The 19,179-nt window shown below is 37.3% G+C and overlaps 1 protein-coding gene across 2 annotated transcripts in view; it reads left to right on the forward strand.

The window, feature by feature from the left end:
* Window positions 1-19,179, forward strand: part of cpne5b (copine Vb) — a 185,775-nt gene that overhangs the window by 71,343 nt on the left and 95,253 nt on the right. Inside the window, exons 4-7 of one of the 2 annotated variants that reach the window (XM_079857316.1) lie at window positions 6,084-6,187; window positions 8,711-8,750; window positions 8,997-9,014; window positions 9,128-9,204. In XM_079857316.1, the coding sequence (XP_079713442.1) occupies window positions 6,084-6,187; window positions 8,711-8,750; window positions 8,997-9,014; window positions 9,128-9,204 (239 nt within the window). The remainder of the gene's footprint in view (window positions 1-6,083; window positions 6,188-8,710; window positions 8,751-8,996; window positions 9,015-9,127; window positions 9,205-19,179) is intronic. The other variant, XM_079857317.1, reaches the window with a different exon arrangement.

Below are 19,179 nucleotides of genomic sequence, written 5' to 3' on the forward strand. Positions count from 1 at the left end.
CAGAGGAGAATGGGCCAACTGATTCAAGCTGATAGAAGAGCAACTTTGACTGAAATAACCACTCGTTAAAACCGAGGTATGCAGCAAAGCATTTGTGAAGCCACAACACGCACAACCTTGAGGCGGATGGGCTACAACAGCAGAAGACCCCACCGGGTACCACTCATCTCCACTACAAATAGGAAAAAGAGGCTACAATTTGCACGAGCTCACCAAAATTGGACAGTTGAAGTCTGGAAAAATGTTGCCTGGTCTGAATGAGTCTTGATTTCTGTTGAGACATTCAGATGGTAGAGTCAGAATTTGGCGTAAACAGAATGAGAACATGGATCCATCATGCCTTGTTACCACTGTGCAGGCTGGTGGTGGTGGTGTAATGGTGTGGGGGATGTTTTCTTGGCACATTTTAGGCCCCTTAGTGCCAATTGGGCATCGTTTAAATGCCACGGCCTACCTGAGCATTGTTTCTGACCATGTCCATCCCTTTATGACCACCATGTACCCATCCTCTGATGGCTACTTCCAGCAGGATAATGCACCATGTCACAAAGCTCGAATCATTTCAAATTGGTTTCTTGAACATGACAATGAGTTCACTGTACTAAAATGGCCCCCACAGTCACCAGATCTCAACCCAATAGAGCATCTTTGGGATGTGGTGGAACGGGAGCTTTTTGCCCTGGATGTGCATCCCACAAATCTCCATCAACTGCAAGATGCTATCCTATCAATATGGGCCAACATTTCTAAAGAATGCTTTCAGCACCTTGTTGAATCAATGCCACGTAGAATTAAGGCAGTTCTGAAGGCGAAAGGGGGTCAAACACAGTATTAGTATGGTGTTCCTAATAATCCTTTAGGTGAGTGTACATTCTGTGGTGATCCTTTTTTGTGCTTAACAGTAACAACCATGGGTAAAACACAGTATCGAATTTGGATCAGTCCTGTACTGATGGTCCGTATCGAACCGATACCGATAATGAGTGCTGGATCACCAGATCCCTTATATGAACTAGCCGCCAGTGGAGGAGGTAGTTTGTGGAGTAAGTATGTAAACTGTGTGTTCACGGCTTTTTAAAAATACCCGAGTTTCTTATGGCTTGTGTTCAGCCAATCAGCGTACACTTACATCACTGACCCCACTCTGAAGTAGGAGCTAATTTAGTCCTCCCAAAAGCGGTTGCTAGAGCTAAAATCATTCCCAGTTCCTGCAGTGTGAACACTACTTCCGCCAGTATGAAAACTTTCCTCTGGTGCGAATGCCCCTATAGTGTACATAAAATAAGAAAACTGGCCATTTATTACCGCAGCACAAGTGTAATTCACCAGCTTTATAATTTTCACATTAATACCATGTAAAATAACTTACATTGTTATAAATTTGATCACTGTGACCACCAAAAGACCCTTTGGTGCTGACATACGGTCTTAAGCTCGCTCTGGCTTGTGTGTGCAGTCTGTAGATATGACAGCACTGACCAATACGGGTCACTGCCTTTCACTGGCAGGTGTGTGTGTGTGTGTGTGCGCGCGCGTGTGTGCGTGTGTGTGCGTGTGTTGTCACATGGAAGAAACATGGCTTGTGTTGTTTGATGAAGCCGTGGGCCAGGGGATTCACATAACCTTTATGTAGTGAAGGAAGTATGAACCAAACAATTTCTTAGATTTTGAGTCTAGTTAGATTATTAAAGAGCTTCATATGCACCAGAAATAATGCATAACAACATGATGCATTGTGCATATATTAAATGTTTCATTTTTAACTTCAATTTACTCTTTTTAAAATATTGCTGACCAGTCCTGCATTTACAACTGTTGAAGTTCCAATTTTATCAGACACATATCAGATTTTTTTTTTTACTTTTTTTTTTTTTAAACAGTTTTTGCTTTTTTGTACACATCAAGGAGGGAAAAAAGTAAAGGAAAAAAAACAAGGAATAGAAAAAAAAAAACTATATATATAACAATCCCATTTCCTCCAGTACTTTGTTATAGAACATCATTAAAGAAAATTGAAAATCAAGGTTTTAATATTGTTTATATGTCTATGTAGTGTTTTTAATATGCTTTAAGACACTGAGCTGGTGCGAGTGAGTGGAGGCGGGGCTCATTTACATATTCATAGAACCACATATACTAAATCAGGCAAGGGTGTAGAGTTACATTTAAGCTATTTTAAGGCATGAATAAATGTTTTTTTTTAAAGAAATTTAAAGAAAAAAACGCTTAAATATGTAATTTTGGTGATCAAAGAGTTTAAAGGGATAAATTATTGACTACAGGGAGATTTTAAGTACTTATATATCAGTGTTCACTCTCAGTTAAATGAATGCAACTAACGTAATTCAGCTCACATTAGAAGCGATAATAACTAAACGTTCTGTAAAGCTTATAGTAATCAAAGGGGCAGAACTTAAAGCTACACTGTGTGATTTTTACCCCCATCTAGCGGTGAAATTGTATATGACTACCCAGTTAATATTAGTTTCTGTTCCTCTCAATTCCGAGGGCGTTTTCACTCCTACGGTGGCCGTATTATTCCAAGATTAACATGGCTTCCAGTTATCGACTTCGTCCATGACAATAATAAACAATACGTCTAAAATGAATAAAACTACAGGACAGATGTCAGGAGGTAAACGTCACCCTTGGAATCTGCTATCCCAGCATAATCAGATTAGGCTAACGTTACAATGTGTACAAAGTAAAAGCAATTAAAAATAACTAAAATTTACAGTGTCCTTTTTTTTATATAGCTTAAAAAATTGCGCCTTTAAAACTATTCATCTCCTGTGATCCGTCGCAGCACAGATTTATGTTACAAGGTAAACAATACTTTTTCACCATTGACGCGAGGATGAAGTTATACTAGAGGTCGATCTGGCGTTATGCACAACCATGCTATGGTTAGACAAGCTTTGAATAAATAATAAATAATAATAATAATAAAACTTTGAATTTACACAAATGAATTACAACAGGCTGAATTACCTGTCGAGAAGAAAGCAGGCAACCTCGGCGTCCGTTTTAAAATCTTTTCTCCTCATGAGCTCTTTCCATCTGGGAAAAGTTACTCCAATATTGACTATGGTCTTGCTGATTTGTCTGTCGCGTTGACGTTTTAATTCTCTCTTTCAAATGTGAGTACACACACACACACACACACACACACCACACTATCTTTCAAATCTGCCGGCACTCGCGAGCTCGCGAGTAATCTCCCCCTCGCATTCATCACAGTGTCACTGAGTGAAAAACGCAAAAGGCGAAGCTTGAATTTACAGGTATGTCCCTCTTTGGCTAATGTAGTTTCAAGATGGAGGGGCAACATGGCGACCGGCATTCGAACCCCTCACCCGTATGTACTTTCAATGGCAGATTATAAACTTAAGAGAATACTTTATTACTTGAAAGAAGTAAATATACATTAATGAGCACATATATTTTTGAAAGAATTAAGTGTTTTTTGCTAAGAATCAACTAAAAAAGTTACACAGTGTAGCTTTAATGTAGATCTTTCATCAAGTTTTTAATTAATTCGTTTCGGTTTTAACAAGCCGAAATACAGTTCACAATGTTTGAAAATCATGAGTACAGTGAAGGAAGACACCGCTTAGTATATTCTATCAACAAATATTTTAATTAAAAGGCTGTCATTCCTGACAAAGTAATTGCAAAGCTACATAGACCTTTTAGTTCCTTCTTTGCATAATGGACGTAAAATGAAACGTACAGTAGAACATTAGTATGCAGTCTAGAGAGAACACTATCTGTTTTAGACGAGCAGTGATTATACCAATTGCACACATTTGTCAATAATTACTGATAATTAAGGCTCTCTTTATATAACTTTTAGCTTTCTGATTTGAAATGAACAGAGCAGTGTGAAGGGTTCACAGCAGCGCACTACTTGTTTTCTAATTAGATTTTATTATTAAGATGGTTGAAAGCCCTTGGTGGACGCTGCAATTAAAGTTGTTGCCTAATTGTTGCATAAGTAATTTGAACTCCTGACTTTTACAAGGTTTTGCAATTGGATTGAACTCTAGCATTTTTATGATTATTTATTAAAAAAAAATTTTTTTTGATCACATTGTATGTTCAGATATTATTTAAAAATACATAAATGTGAATTCATACAGACAATTATTTGACTAAACCTCTTATAAATGTCTGAAAAATAAATAAGTTTATAAGTTAATAAATATCCAGCCAGTGTAATTGTCCTTGAAAAGTGTCTTTAAAAAACAATTGATGTAGGCTACCTATTTTGGCATAATCATTTATTATTACTTAAAATAAAGTGATGCTTTTTTGTTTAAAAAAAAACTTGCTTTTTTGAGTGGCAAAGTTAGTTGTTAATATAAAAAATATTTGTATTTATTTATTTTTATCCTTCTTTGAATATCCTACGGAGGAACATGATTAGTGATTAAGCCTATTGCATGTTTTATTAACTTAATGATTAAACTTGACATTCTTAAGGATATTAAACAAGTTTTTATTTTCAAGGAGCATTTTTTTCCCCAAAAAATATATGAAATGACTATGAATGCATTTCTAACTAGATAATTTTAAGATTCCCATTAACTCAGATATTTTTTTTTGTCATCGACCCTTTAACAGACTGAGTGTTGCTATATTGACTTACTTAAAGCTGCGGTCGGCAAGTCTGGCAGATTGAGGGGACTTAGCCAAAATGTTGAATGTTTACAACTCTCATGCCCCTCCCCCAGTACCAGCGAGCACCCTCCCATCGAGTTCGTGCTCGTCAGATTTTCTGTGAACACGCCCGTCTCTTCAGCATCGAAGCATCTTTTTCTTTTCCTTGGTTGTTTTGGACCTCCTAGCTCTGGTTGTTAACCGAGGAATTGGAAGCTTGTTAGTAGATTTTCTCTCCGCCATCACGCCTCGTACAATCCAACACACCTGCGAACTTCAGGCGTGTGCATGTGATGTTGCGCGAGGGGGAGGGGGATCTGTGGCGTGTGCACGAACTGTGATTGACAGTCAGATCTCACACAGCCCTGCGCTGATTGGACCAGAAGAACTGGGAGCGGTGGCTTTTTGCAAAACAAATAACAGGCTCCAGGTGGAGGTAGAAGCGCGGGTTTTTTTCTAAAACCGGCTGATTTATGTTGTTCTGTCAGAGCATAGTGTCGGTTTCAGTGAATATGATCAAAAGATCTTGCCGACTTCAGCTTTAACAGAGACGATTCATTTTATAATTCTATGATTCAATATTCTGTGATTCTGTACGTTTTTCAATATCACTGCTTTAAGTCCCCTCTGAGTAAACTGTGAAAAACACTTCATGGTCCGCAGAGTAATGCAAACACAACACAACTGTTTTTACCAGCTTATGGAAACTGTTTGCAGGGTTTTCATTCATTTATGTAAAGTTTTCCAGACACTGAATAATTTATGGTCGACATATATTGCATGAAAAGTCACTAAGCCTCTAGGTGAAATGCAGGCAAAACTAAACAAACATTGGCTTGGATCAGTTCAGTGTGAAAAGGTGGCCTGATTCCATGTCGCGCATTTAGACTTTGAAAGAGGGGAGAAGACCTGTCCAATTATTGAGTCTGCGTTTTTAAAGGGGAAAGGGGTTAATGATGGAGTGAGGTGCCCTATCTGCTGTGTTTCAGAGGGATATAGCTCGCTGTTTGCCTGAATTATGCACACATAATTGTCGAATAGCCACAGCGCTGTAATTAGTGCTGCCACTGAGGACTTAAAGTTTCACTAAACCTTCCCAGTTCTCACACACCTCTGCAAACCAACCCTCCGGCATTAGACGAGTCTCTGGAGGATATAGAGAGTAAAGGAAAAAGACTGTAACAAGGGAGAAAGAGAGCGAGATCAGGGGGATTTCACCAATGTTATTAGAGAGGAGTTGCCGTTTCAGCTTAATTCTCATATCTGCAGTGTTTTGTTCCAAACTTTTCCAATTCTCAATTTTTCGGTTCTCCATTTCTCATTCGGTACTTTTATATCATCCAATTTCATTTTCTCACCCTCTTTCTTTCCTCTCTCTCTGACCCTATCTCTTCCTCTGCTGTCCCTAATTCACTTTCTAGTTTGGAAGAACGGAGGTGATTGACAACACGCTAAATCCGGACTTTGTCAGGAAGTACATCCTGGACTACTTCTTTGAGGAGAAGCAGAGCCTGCGCTTTGATTTGTGAGTTATTGCTTTAGATCCCTGTCCTGAGGAATCTCGCATCCACACCAATGTTCCTTCAGAAAAGCCTCTCACCTCCTCCCTCTTCCTCTTTCTTCTGTCACTGATCTTCAGGAATCAGGAATGTTCCAATGCAGTGTGTCAGATCCCGAAATGAATCTAACCATCTGATTTACAATTTGTTTTTGGCCTTCTTACTAACATAATCTTAAGCGAGTTATTAAGTAAGCATGCATTTTTTAATGGTCTGTTTAATTAGCAAATGTTTTGGTAGCGGCTTCTTGTCATTTGTTGTTTACTTGCATTTCATGGTCTTGGATTTAAAGCCCATTCACACCAATACTTAAAATAATGACTACATTGCGTCAAAAGGCACCGATAAGCTTGTGCTGCAGTTTTGTCGAGCTCTTAAAAGTCAGGTGAATTTTGATAACTATACTTTTCTGCTTTTAGTAAATGGTTGTCATGTAATGTACTGTACCCTGAAAGCGATTGTGTCATTATCGTTATAGTTATCATCCTTGATGTGCACAAATCTAGAATATTGGATTCAAAATTCAATTATTTTCCATACGCTAAAAGAAAGGTGTGTGTCTATGTACTCAGAAACTGTTAGTAAAATAGTACTAAGTACAAGAAAAGGCAAGAAACATTGAATTAAACGTTCAGTTTTTTAGTAGAAAGACTGGAATAGTATTTTCTTGTAAAACATACTCCAATAATCCTTGTTTAATTTTCAATTTTGAAAAATATTTTTTTTTACAGTGTAGAAAAACAAGCTTTATGTATTTGGAGTGGATTCAAAAGAATAACCTTTGAAATAAATTCCTCTAAAGACTTGTTTAAAGCTAAGTGTGTAATTCACAGATTCATGAAATAATCATGATATTTATTATTAATCATTTAATTATGTACATTTATTAACAGAAATTCAAAGAAGTTTGCAAGAATGTTCATAATAATGTAATGTAAAATTATTGACAAAGTTCTCAAAAAATTTTTTCCTTAAGAATAATACTGGTGTTACAGTATCTGACTGAATGGCTGATCTTGCCAAAGACTATCAACACTTTTGTCTTTTTGCACTGCCTGCAGATTACCGTCATAATTATAATGAGGGCTTGGCGGGAGTTCAGCGCTCGTTTTTTTTAATGCACTGTGCAAGTTGGAGGTTATGCTTTAAAACTTTAAAACATTGATTTTTAAGAACATTCTTTTGGATTTTAAGGATTTCAAATTCTTAAGTTAGAGCATTCTTAAAGGGATGGTTTGGAGTAAAATCAACCTAGGGTCCTTTGCACCATGACCTCGAGCCAAACACCCCCCAGAAGCCTTTTTTCCCTTGGTTGAACATTATTAAAGTTAGAGCTTATTTAGAGAAATCAGCCGGATGGCTTAGTGCAGGCGCTAATGGATCCAAGGCTGTATCTGGTAAATTACCCCACTAATAATGCCCAGAATGGACCAAACTTCTACAGTAGCACAAATAGGTTCTGTACTCATAAAACGAGGCATTGGAAAGTTTGTAAGTACATCAGGAGTTTATTTAAATAACACTTGCCTGACGGCTAATGCTACCGCTAACCCGGACGTCGACGTCACTTCAGTGATTTGGGAAAAGCCGTAAATTCCTGACAGAAAGCGATGCATAAGGATGTAGTGTAACGACGAATTATTATTTTTCCCGAAGTGTTAACAACTTAGTGTAAACTAATAATTGTTGCAAACTGATACTACTAACAAAATATTAGTGCATTCCTGGAACTGGACGTCATTACACTACATCCTTGTGCATCGCTTTCTGCCAGGACTTTTACGGGCTTTTCCCAAATCACTGAAGTGACGTCGACGTCCGGGTTAGCGGTAGCATGAGCCGTCAGGCAAGAGTTATTTAAATAAACTCCTGATGTACTTACAAACTTTCCAATGCCTCGTTTTATGAGTACAGAACCTACTTGTACTACTGTAGAAGTTTGGCACCATTCTGGGCATTATTAGTGGGGTTATTTACAGGATACATCATAGGATCCATTAGCGCCTGCACTAAGCCATTCGGCTGATATCTCTAAATAAGCTCTAACTTTAACAATGTTCAACCAAGGGAAAAAAGGGAAAAAATACATTCTTAAGAAGTATCCCAATGTTTTTGGGAACACAAAAATATTCGTAACTTCATTCTTAGTGTAGAAAATAAGAAAAATAATGTAAAGACTGTTTAGTGCATTCAGTCACAGATGCATTGCTTTAATACTAAAAGATTAAAGTGCAATAGTTTAAACTTTATGCAGTTTATGAAACGTGTCTGTCAACGGCAAGCATGTTTGATCATTATGTAGTTTTGCATGCTTACAGAAGTTGAAAGACATTTTTTTTTTGTGTATTTTCTCTAAGCATTAAAGTAGTTGTTTCCTTTTAAAGTCAGTCTTTTATGGCATATCTTTTAATTAGCTACTCAATGTGTATGAAGACTTTGGCTAACAATGGTTTTTCTTTTTTGTGTGTGTCATTTCCTACTTAATTCAGATATGATGTCGACTCTAAAAGTCCTGATCTTTCCAAACACGTAAGTAGACAGACACAATATATTTGGATATTTTTTATTTACCTTGTCCCCCTTCCTGGTATTTCCATCCCCCGTCATTAATGCATGCAGACTGATCATGTAGACGCCACTAATCATCACTATCTCTCTCTCTTCCCTGGTTTGATCACCCCTGAAAGTGTGTGTGTGGCTGGTATTGTATTTGTGTCTTGTGCTTTCTGTTACATGCTGTTCTCTGTTGTAAAACATGGCCGTGCTCCTTCCCAGAAGCCCCTTGAACTATACGTACGTCTTTGCCTTTCAATTCACTACTATAACAAGAGGGCAGAGCGTTGGGATTTGTTGAATTTGATAAACTCTTACCTCCTCTTCTGCTTGATCCTACCCACTCCATCTAGGACTTTCTTGGACAGATGTTCTGCACACTGGGGGAAATTGTGGGGTCACCGGCCAGCCGACTAGAGAAACCTCTTGGGTGAGTACACTGATAAAAATTATTTTGAAGTAAATACTAATAAAAAAAAAAACAATGTAATTTACATGAAAAAGTTAGTTCAGGCAATAATTAAAAACACTAAGTAAATGCTATATTAGTACTCAATTCAAGTGTGTAGAAATTAAAGTGTAAATATCAACGTTATAAAATTAAGTAAAATTACTCAACTTTTCTAATACTGGTGTTCCCATCATGCACTGGGCCTTGAATAATTAATGAGGTTGATTTTTCACCGTTTTCCAGCTGTATTTACACTGTTTCATCATTGCTTTTGATGTTAGGATTAGTAACTTGCCATTTTGTGACATTTGGAGTTCATTTTCTACTCAAAATGACACATTCAAACACCAAAACGACCCATCAAATGTTTCTGTCATTGTGTATTGTCTACCAAGTATTGAGGTCTCTGCGGTCACATAACAGGTAACTTCTGAATTGTAGATATGGTGTCTTACACAATATCAATTGTATTAATTAGTTAGACATTTCTAAGTAAAGCATATACTTACTTAATAACTTAATTAATATACTTAATTTCATATGAAAAATTTACTTAAAAACTATGCGTGTGAAATTTACTTAAAAAATATTCGTGCAAAAACTTGCAAAAGAAAAATTAAGTAAATTTTACTTATAGTTTTTTTCACGGTAGAATTCGTCTCAGGTGTTTCCTACAACTGTGCTGGCTTGTTTCCAGGGTCCAAATTTAAGCCACACCTGCCAGTGGCGGGTGCATTTAGCGGCCTTGATTTTTTTTAGTGCCTTTGAAAATGTATACAACATTGTATTTACTGTATATATGGTTACACTTTAGTTTAGGGACAAATTCTCACTATTAAATTCTCACTTTTGCTAGTTTAACGACTTTACATGACGGAATTTGCAAGCAGAAAAACTGAATGCTTCTCTAGTGAGGAAACAGAACTGCTCGTGCGCGAGGTTAAAGCTGTGTGTGTGTTTGTGTGTGTGTGTGTGTGTGTGTGTGTGTGTGTGTGTGTGTGTGTGTGTGTGTGTGTGTGAGAGGTTAAAGCTGTGTGTGTGTGTTTGTGTGTGTGTGAGGTTAAAGCGCAAGCAGACCATCTACGGGACAAGCCGGATTCCACCATATCTTTATGTACACAGTATTAATCTTTAACCTTGTAATCCTTTTAATTGTAATATTTGGCATGTTTGTGTGCTGCTGTGCGTCCCTGTGTGTGTAATAAGCAGAGTGTGTGTGTAATAAGCAGAGTTTCTAACGCACATTACTAATGTGCTCTTTAAATAACACAAAAAATATTGTGCCATTGACTTTAGAGCAGGTTTCAGTTGGTTAATGGCACAGTCTATTTCTGTTGCCTCAAAATAGCAACGTGCCAACAATGCGCCAGAACACATCTCGTTTTCAGACCAGCTCGCCCATGGGCGCACAAATAGGCGCAAATGCATTTGCTATTTAAACAACGTGGCGCAGGACGTGAAAATGATAACTGCGTCGGACTGAAACTAGCATAAAACACTTGCGTTGCGCTTGGCGCTGCATTGCACTGGGTGTAAGATAGGGCCCTATAACTACTTACTAACTATTATAGGATTTTATTTAAGGGCAAAAGTTGTAGTTAATAGTTTATTCATATGGAGAATCGCACCCTAATCTATACTGTGACCATATACAACTTGAGCACAGGTCATTGTTATAACTTACATCAGTGAAGGTCAGATCACTTTATTTTTATTCATTCTTACAATTCGATTTAAACCATGCATGTAAATGTTGCAGCTCTTAACAAGGTCACTGGCAAGTAACTTTTTTTATTTACACTACGGAGTAATTTTGCACCCTGCTTGTTTCTGTTGGCTGTTTCAGTGTTGGCAGAGGACACATTAGCAAACGCACTCATCTGTGGCCCATTTTTTGACGAGCATTGTTAGTCTTTTTGTTTCCCCGTCATTGGCCCTGGTGGAGCAGGTCCATCCAGATGGAGTCTGATCGTGGAGTGCAATATTTCTGGCTGAGAAACTCTTTAATTAGAGAGGTACCCTGATGTGTGAGATCAACAGATTTCAAGGCTTAGCTAGTGATCCTCATTAGCTAGAACCGTGCATTGTGGGTAAACTTGTCAGAGGATATTTTTCTTCATGTAAAATTGTTGAGACATGCATTTTGTGCTATTCTCTGAACGTTTTTTGCTATGTTATGTCTTACAAAAGCAGAATTACATATTCAGAAAGTCCCGAGGCAGACACAACTTTTAATGAGAGATGGAATTAGTTGGAAAAAATGTAATACAGTAACTCCCATGTTGTTGTTGTTGAGTCTCGAAATCATTTGTGAGCCGGGAAAGGCATTAACATGAGCTTTACATTAATGCATTGCAAATGACAATATTTGTTCGTAAAATTACTCCGGTCTTGATTCAAGGCCTTCATACATGAAGCACACAATACATGTATTCCTCAAAGCTTGTGCTTGTGTGTGTGTGTGTGTGTGTGTGTGTGTGTGTGTGTGTGTGTGTGTGTGTGTGTGTGTGTGTGTGGAGATATGAACATGTTCTTTTGGGAATACCTGGACTCAAACATGTGCTAAATTGCCTCCTTCAGGCTTGTAGACGTCTAATAAACTGAAAGGGATAACGCGGTGCACTTCTGAGGCTATGTGAGCAAGTCCAGGGATATTCGCTGTCAGCATGTGTGTTTCTATCACGCCCAAGAGAATTGAGTTTTGCTCTGCCGCTATAGTGTCGAGCTCACGCTAGGCTAAGCCTGAATCGCCTGCAGGCGTCCAAAGAGATGCTGACCACAGGAGACGGATGAAAAAGATCTAAACTCCGTAAACTGAAAGTTTAATGTCTGGCTAGCCTGATCGGCTGATCCGGATGTGTTAAGGGTTCAAACACCCTGCAGATGCTCATTCACACACAGATCTTAAATGCCACTTTCCATTAATAGGGTATAATTCGATGTCCCGTTACTTTTGTTAAATCATCAGTCCCCTTTTCAATGGAGTAGTAGATATACTGTAGATATGTTAGATAATCAACCCAGCATGAAAAGTTGCTAGTTTGGATTTATTGACAAACGTGTACATTGGAGAAAATAAATTATTTCCCTTGCAATAACTTTTTACAATACAATTTGTGTAATAATATTTTAAAACAAAGGAATAAGATAATTTACTTGTCTTTCCACCATTTTTTTAAATGCAAATTATGTTATTTTGTGAGTGAAATGTAAAATTTTTGGGAAGGACATGCAGTAACAGGCTTGAACACAACATGTGAGGCATTGCTAAATATTATGTCGTCAAGTCATCTTAATTTATATAGCGCTTTTTTGTTTTAAAGAAGCTTTACAGTGATAATAGGAAATTAACGGAACAGAGATTGTTTTGGTTTAAAGCAGCTCTAGAATAAAGTTATTGTCCAGCTAAAGTACGTTTTTTGCTTGATTCACTTCCGTTGTGAAAATCATACATTCTCATCATTTGGCCCCAAACTAGTTTGACCCTTCTGAGCGCTACTCAATTTAAACGACAACCAGGTTGCTTGCAATGCACTGTGATATTTCTTTTAAAAGATGTTACAGTGTGTAAGTTGTGTCCTGCAGTGAGCGGCTGCGTATCCCACAAGTATTGCAATTAGTGTTCTTGAACTCTCCTGGCATGAGCACCATCTGCAGATGGCAGGGAGCTAACTTTAAGTACTGGATGACCCCCCATCATAATGAGCTCTATTACAAGTGGATGTAAATGTCAGTGTATAATTAAATGGAGAGAGAGCAAAAGTTGAGAGTATGTGAGGTTTTCATGTTCATTTCCGACCATTCCCGGACCCAGACAATCCCAGTGCTCTGAGCACACATATGTCTGAGTCTCTGAGGAGACTGCTCAAGCCCGCACAACAATCTGTTTTCCACGGTTTAATAAGCTCTCCTACTGCACATTCATGTTGTGTGTTTAAGGCTGCATTTACACTGCAGGTCTTGATGCCCAAATCCTATTTGTTGACTATATCAGATCTTCTTTTAAAAGTAACCCATATCTGATATCTGCATTTACACTACACACTTGGCAAAACAACCCAAGGTAGATGTACTGAGGCAGAAAAGCTTAGGCTGAAAAGGACGTAAAAACGGCACGATGTACAGTGGACACAGACAAAATTATAATACAAGCTTTTGCTTTCTGCACCATCTTTAAAGGTCAGCAAAACATTGAGTTGAGACTTCATCTCCTTTTCGGCCTTGAAAAGAGTCATGTGATCACGGTTGCTGTCCACCTGAGTTGACGTCATTCGCCACTGTCACTTTTTTAACGACTCACGACATTGACGGGAATATCCAAACTGTCCGCTTACATGGCAGACTCAAATGCACATCCGATTCATATCAGAATTATTTCCACACATGTATGAGGCATGAAACCGATCTAAGAATCTTAATATTTTTCCTGTTTCGTGGGTCATATCCGATCTGTGCCACATGGGAGGAAACAAATCAGAATTGGGTTACTTCTTGAACCATGTAATGTAAATGTATTGTAAAATGTGTGTATATATATATATATATATATATATATATATATATATATATATATATATATATATATATATATATATATATATATATATATATATTTATTTATATAAATTGTAGTGCTGTCAAATCAATTAATCACGATTAATTGCATGTTTACATAATATGTGTGTGTGTATATATTTTATATATATATGTGTGTGTGTGTATATATATATATATATATATATATACACTCACCTAAAGGATTATTAGGAACACCATACTAATACTGTGTGTGACCCCCTTTCGCCTTCAGAACTGCCTTAATTCTACGTGGCATTGATTCAACAAGGTGCTGAAAGCATTCTTTAGAAATGTTGGCCCATATTGATAGGATAGCATCTTGCAGTTGATGGAGATTTGTGGGATGCACATCCAGGGCACGAAGCTCCCGTTCCACCACATCCCAAAGATGCTCTATTGGGTTGAGATCTGGTGACTGTGGGGGCCATTTTAGTACAGTGAACTCATTGTCATGTTCAAGAAACCAATTTGAAATGATTCGAGCTTTGTGACATGGTGCATTATCCTGCTGGAAGTAGCCATCAGAGGATGGGCACATGGTGGTCATAAAGGGATGGACATGGTCAAAAACAATGCTCAGGTAGGCCGTGGCATTTAAACGATGCCCAATTGGCACTAAGGGGCCTAAAGTGTGCCAAGAAAACATCCCCCACACCATTACACCACCACCACCAGCCTGCACAGTGGTAACAAGGCATGATGGATCCATGTTCTCATTCTGTTTACGCCAAATTCTGACTTCTGAATGTCTCAACAGAAATCGAGACTCATCAGACCAGGCAACATTTTTCCAGTCTTCAACTGTCCAATTTTGGTTAGCTCCTGCAAATTGTAGCCTCTTTTTCCTATTTGTAGTGGAGATGAGTGGTACCCGGTGGGGTCTTCTGCTGTTGTAGCCCATCCGCCTCAAGGTTGTGCGTGTTGTGGCTTCACAAATGCTTTGCTGCATACCTCGGTTGTAACGAGTGGTTATTTCAGTCAAAGTTGCTCTTCAATCAGTCTTGAATCAAAATTGCTTAAATCACCTTTCTTTCCCATTCTGACATTCAGTTTGGAGTTCAGGAGATTGTCTTGACCAGGACCACACCCCTAAATGCATTGAAGCAACTGCCATGTGATTGATTGATTAGATAATTGCATTAATGAGAAATTGAACAGGTGTTCCTAATAATCCTTTAGGTTAGTGTATCTTTATATAGATCCAAATCTAAACAAATGCATACATTTATCTTGTAATATTGTATTCATAAGTAAAATGATATAATATGAGTTCTGTCATAATTTTGATTAAAGTTACATGAAGATATTTTTGTTATCTTCAAAATACAATTTACAAGTTTAATAATTTTGTTAAATTCAAAACATATTTATTATCTTCAATAATAAATAATTATCTTTGTTATCTTCTTTATCTTTATATTATATTTTTTTGTATTACATTATATTATATTAGTTTGTATTACATTAAATTATATTGTTTTGTATTACTGAAGGAATTTGAAAATACTTAAATCTGAATCAAATGCGTCTGCAATAACAAAATGGTGTGATTTGGCTGCCTCTCCTGATGTCAAAAGGTTGGATGAAAGCTTGGGATTTCTCATTTGGCTGGTTTTAGAGGTTCACTCGAATTTTGTGAGTGTTTCAAATGAACCCAGACCCTCTAAAGCGAACCGAGCAGATCGTCAGAGGAGGTGTGAAGACTGCAGTTTACTTGTAAAATGTGTGTTAAGGCTTCAGATCAACTAATTGCACATTTTGTTGGAAAGTAAGAATGAGGCCTAAAAAACTGACATCTTTCCAATCGAAAACCATAAACTGTCTCTTGTCCCTCCTCTGGGCTTGGATTCGTTTTAAGTTCTTGTGGGCAGTGGCTCTTTCAAAAACACCTCAGTGCTGTTCTCCAAACAAGCAAACAAAAGCTTCTTATCTGCATTTCTTCCTCCATTTCCACTTCCTTTCTCTGCTGCGTTTAATTGTTTCGCCTTTAATCTTCAGGAAATTGGACCTCACATTAATTATGAGGCGCAGGTTGGGTTTTGATGATGAAAGAGGGATGTGAGAGAGAAAAGGCGAGGAAAACACTGAGCATATTCAGAGCAAAAAGCTCTATAGATCAAGTGTGTGCGCTTGAATGGTATATGAATAACGGGCTAGAAGGTAACAAGCAATAAGAACGAGCCATTTCTGAGCAAGTGCAGAGACAAAGAGGAAGACACCTCAAGAGACTAGATTATATTTGAAGATAAAAATAAACGGGAGCTCTCTGTTAGCATTCCCGTTCATCTCAGTGCGGCTAATTTATCTTTACTCATTATGTGTTGTTGTGGGAAGTTTTATTTTGTCAGAATAAACAGTGACTTTTGGATGCTTTTTGTGTCCAGATGGTGTAGTTGTGACATCGACCAGCAGGGGTTAACTGGCAAATGCTTACTAGCCAAACTTTGTGCCCTTGTGTTTGATCAGCCAAAATTTAATTACATGTATACAGTGGAAAAATAACTTGAGCTTTTCCAAGATTCTTTGAAATATCTGTATAATGTAAAGCAGCTGGACTAGTTAATTAATTAATTTATTTTATGTATCTATTCAAAAATCAGAGATCGGTTTTCCATTCCAGTTAGAATCATCGAAATGTATTGACTGTGTTTATTAAAAGGAAAATGTATGTGAACTGACCTTCTTAGAAAGAACCTTACAGAGTAAGTATTGAGTGAAGATTCTCCACTATAGAGAAGTCAAAGTGTATTGATGCACTTGATGCTTTCTAATGTGAGACAGATCAAAGCCTCTTGAGATAAAGAGATTGAGACGTGTAGACAGTCAGATTAAGAACTAAAGTGCTTCCTCTCATCTTTACATGAAATGCTATCATTTCTGACAATCGTATCTGAGAGCCAAAACCCCAGACTTTAAGAATCGAGCATCAAAATAAAATGATTTCTTTGCTGTTCAGCAGATTGAGAGATTGTTCCGGAGAATCTGAGAGAGATGTAGACTACCGCTCAAAAGTTTAGATTTAGTTTTTTTTAATTAACACTTCTATTCATCAAGGGCACGTTAATGTGATCAAAAGTGACTTTAAAGACATTTTTAATGTTACAAAAGATTTCGAATGAACTTTTTTGTTCATCAAAAAATCCTGAAAGAAAAGTATGTTTTCCACGCAAATAACTGTTTTCAGCATTGATAATGCTAATAATAATAAGCACTCTGACTCATCTCATAAAACTCTTCCGTGAGCACTTAACCTCTTAAAAAAAATTATAATTCCTTTCCTTTTCCCTTAATCCTCCCTTGTCTGGCTTATGCTACTAGCAATGCTTGCACTTTGTATTTTGAGCACTTCTTGCATTGTTTTTGCCTCTTCTCGATGACTTGCTTAATTTAGTCCTAATTTGTAAGTCGCTTTGAATAAAAGCGTCTGACTAAATGTAAAATGTAAATGCACCAAATCAGCATAGTAGAATGATTGCTGACACTGAAGACTGGAGTAATAATGCTGAAAATTCAGGTTTTTAATGTCAGTTAAAGGTAATTTGCTAATTTCTAGTTTGGTTTGATTAGTTTTAAGACAGTCTTAACTTAGCCAGGGTTTTTTCCTGCAATGAGGAGGCCACCGAAATGAATCTTTGTCCTGCCAAAGGTTTATTTGATCATTTACTGTGACGATACCTGCCGTTCTGCAGTACCTGTACCCACTGATAGCTGTCTGCTTTAAAACGTTTTCAATTGCATCTGTGTGTATCTGAGTAAGCGCTCTGTGAAGAGCGTCAAAGGTTTCTATTTAAAACATGTTTTGAACTTTGTAGCCAATAACAGACATATCTGTTGAGCACATGAATACAATGGCCAATCAGATGTGTTTAAGTTAGTCAGCGCGATTTCTCCATGCTCGCATGCATGCTCCTTTCATTAAAACCAACAAAGTATAAACATGATGTCAATAAGAGATTCATTGAATAGTGTATACAGCTTTGTTGATTGTAACAGGAGTTTTCGCAAGAGAACAGGGTTGTGTGCCTCAGGTTATAGTCGACAGCCTAAAATGGCAGCGATCTTTTCTCGCTTTCTGTATATAATATATATTTTTCATGCTGCTAACTACACATTACAAAGTTTCTGGATTGACAACCGTATTTAAATGCTCAATTGAATCTGATTGTCAGTGTAGGTGAATTACTGTTGGAGACCAATATGCTCAATGAAGACCAGGAGTCAAAGTTTAAGTTGAATCAGCTGAGAGAGAGTTTACTGAAGGCAAAGTTCTCCACACTTCCAAAGGCCGTAGAAATAAGAGGATCCAGCCTCAAACTAACTATCCACCTTATTCCTGACGACCTAACTGCGTTTTGAATTATGGGTGGCACTTTAGTTTGGGGAACTTCCATTAAAAAAGGCTGAAACTAATCATTTCAAATCATAAGGTTGCCCTACAAATAAAGCTGATCCGTCAGTTTGACTGGATGAGCTGTCAATTTTCCTTCATGATTTATTTTCAGACATCATGAGAATAACGTTATACTTGGTATTTTAACGACATGTTATAACAAGAATATCTATGGCAAGAGCTCTTTTCAGTCGCTGCTTTATTTTCCTCGTGATTCATTTCTTTTTTCCATTTGCAATCCGCTGCAAAAGTATGAAAAAGTACAACATTTACTGCACATTTGTGGTCTGTTCTCCCGAATTTAATTTACGATATATTCCATTAATAATTCACTGGAATGCACGAAGAATCTCTCGTTATTCTCCTCAAATCCTCACGTCTCTTTCCAGGTTTGTTTTCACTGGTAAATGCAATTTATAATCTGTCAAAATGACGGAAATCACTTTGAAATAGTATCACGTAATGCTGAAGTTAATGAACATTTTTGATTAACGCAACATAAGTTACATAATACAGATATATATATACTGTATGTAAAAAACTTTTGCAATATCTTTTCCCTTCAAGGCTGAGTTTTGTCAAAATTTCACTGGAACAGAATATTAAAAATACATACACACAGACAGAGCACTGAAACAGACTTCTACACATGATTTGTATTTTAACACACATTGACCAGTGGTGCTATAGACTCTAAAAATAATTACTCATGCTTAGTATGCGTATGTGTTACTGGATACATGTAGTGTGTTTTTGACCTTCATGACCTTAGATACAGTTGTCTTTACATGTCTTATACAGCTATCATGAGAACAGCAGAATGAAACGAATAAGAATAAGAATAACTTTAAATTATTAACTATAAAACAAGCATTTATTCTCTGGAAGCCGGCTAAATGAGTAAACATTGTTTCTGCATTCCTGACATGCGTCAGACCCTCAGTCACCTCTCAGATACCAGATACAGACATTACCTGTTTCATAAA

The sequence above is a fragment of the Squalius cephalus genome, assembly GCF_949319135.1.
Source record: "Squalius cephalus genome assembly, chromosome: 22".
Classification (NCBI taxonomy): domain Eukaryota; kingdom Metazoa; phylum Chordata; class Actinopteri; order Cypriniformes; family Leuciscidae; genus Squalius; species Squalius cephalus.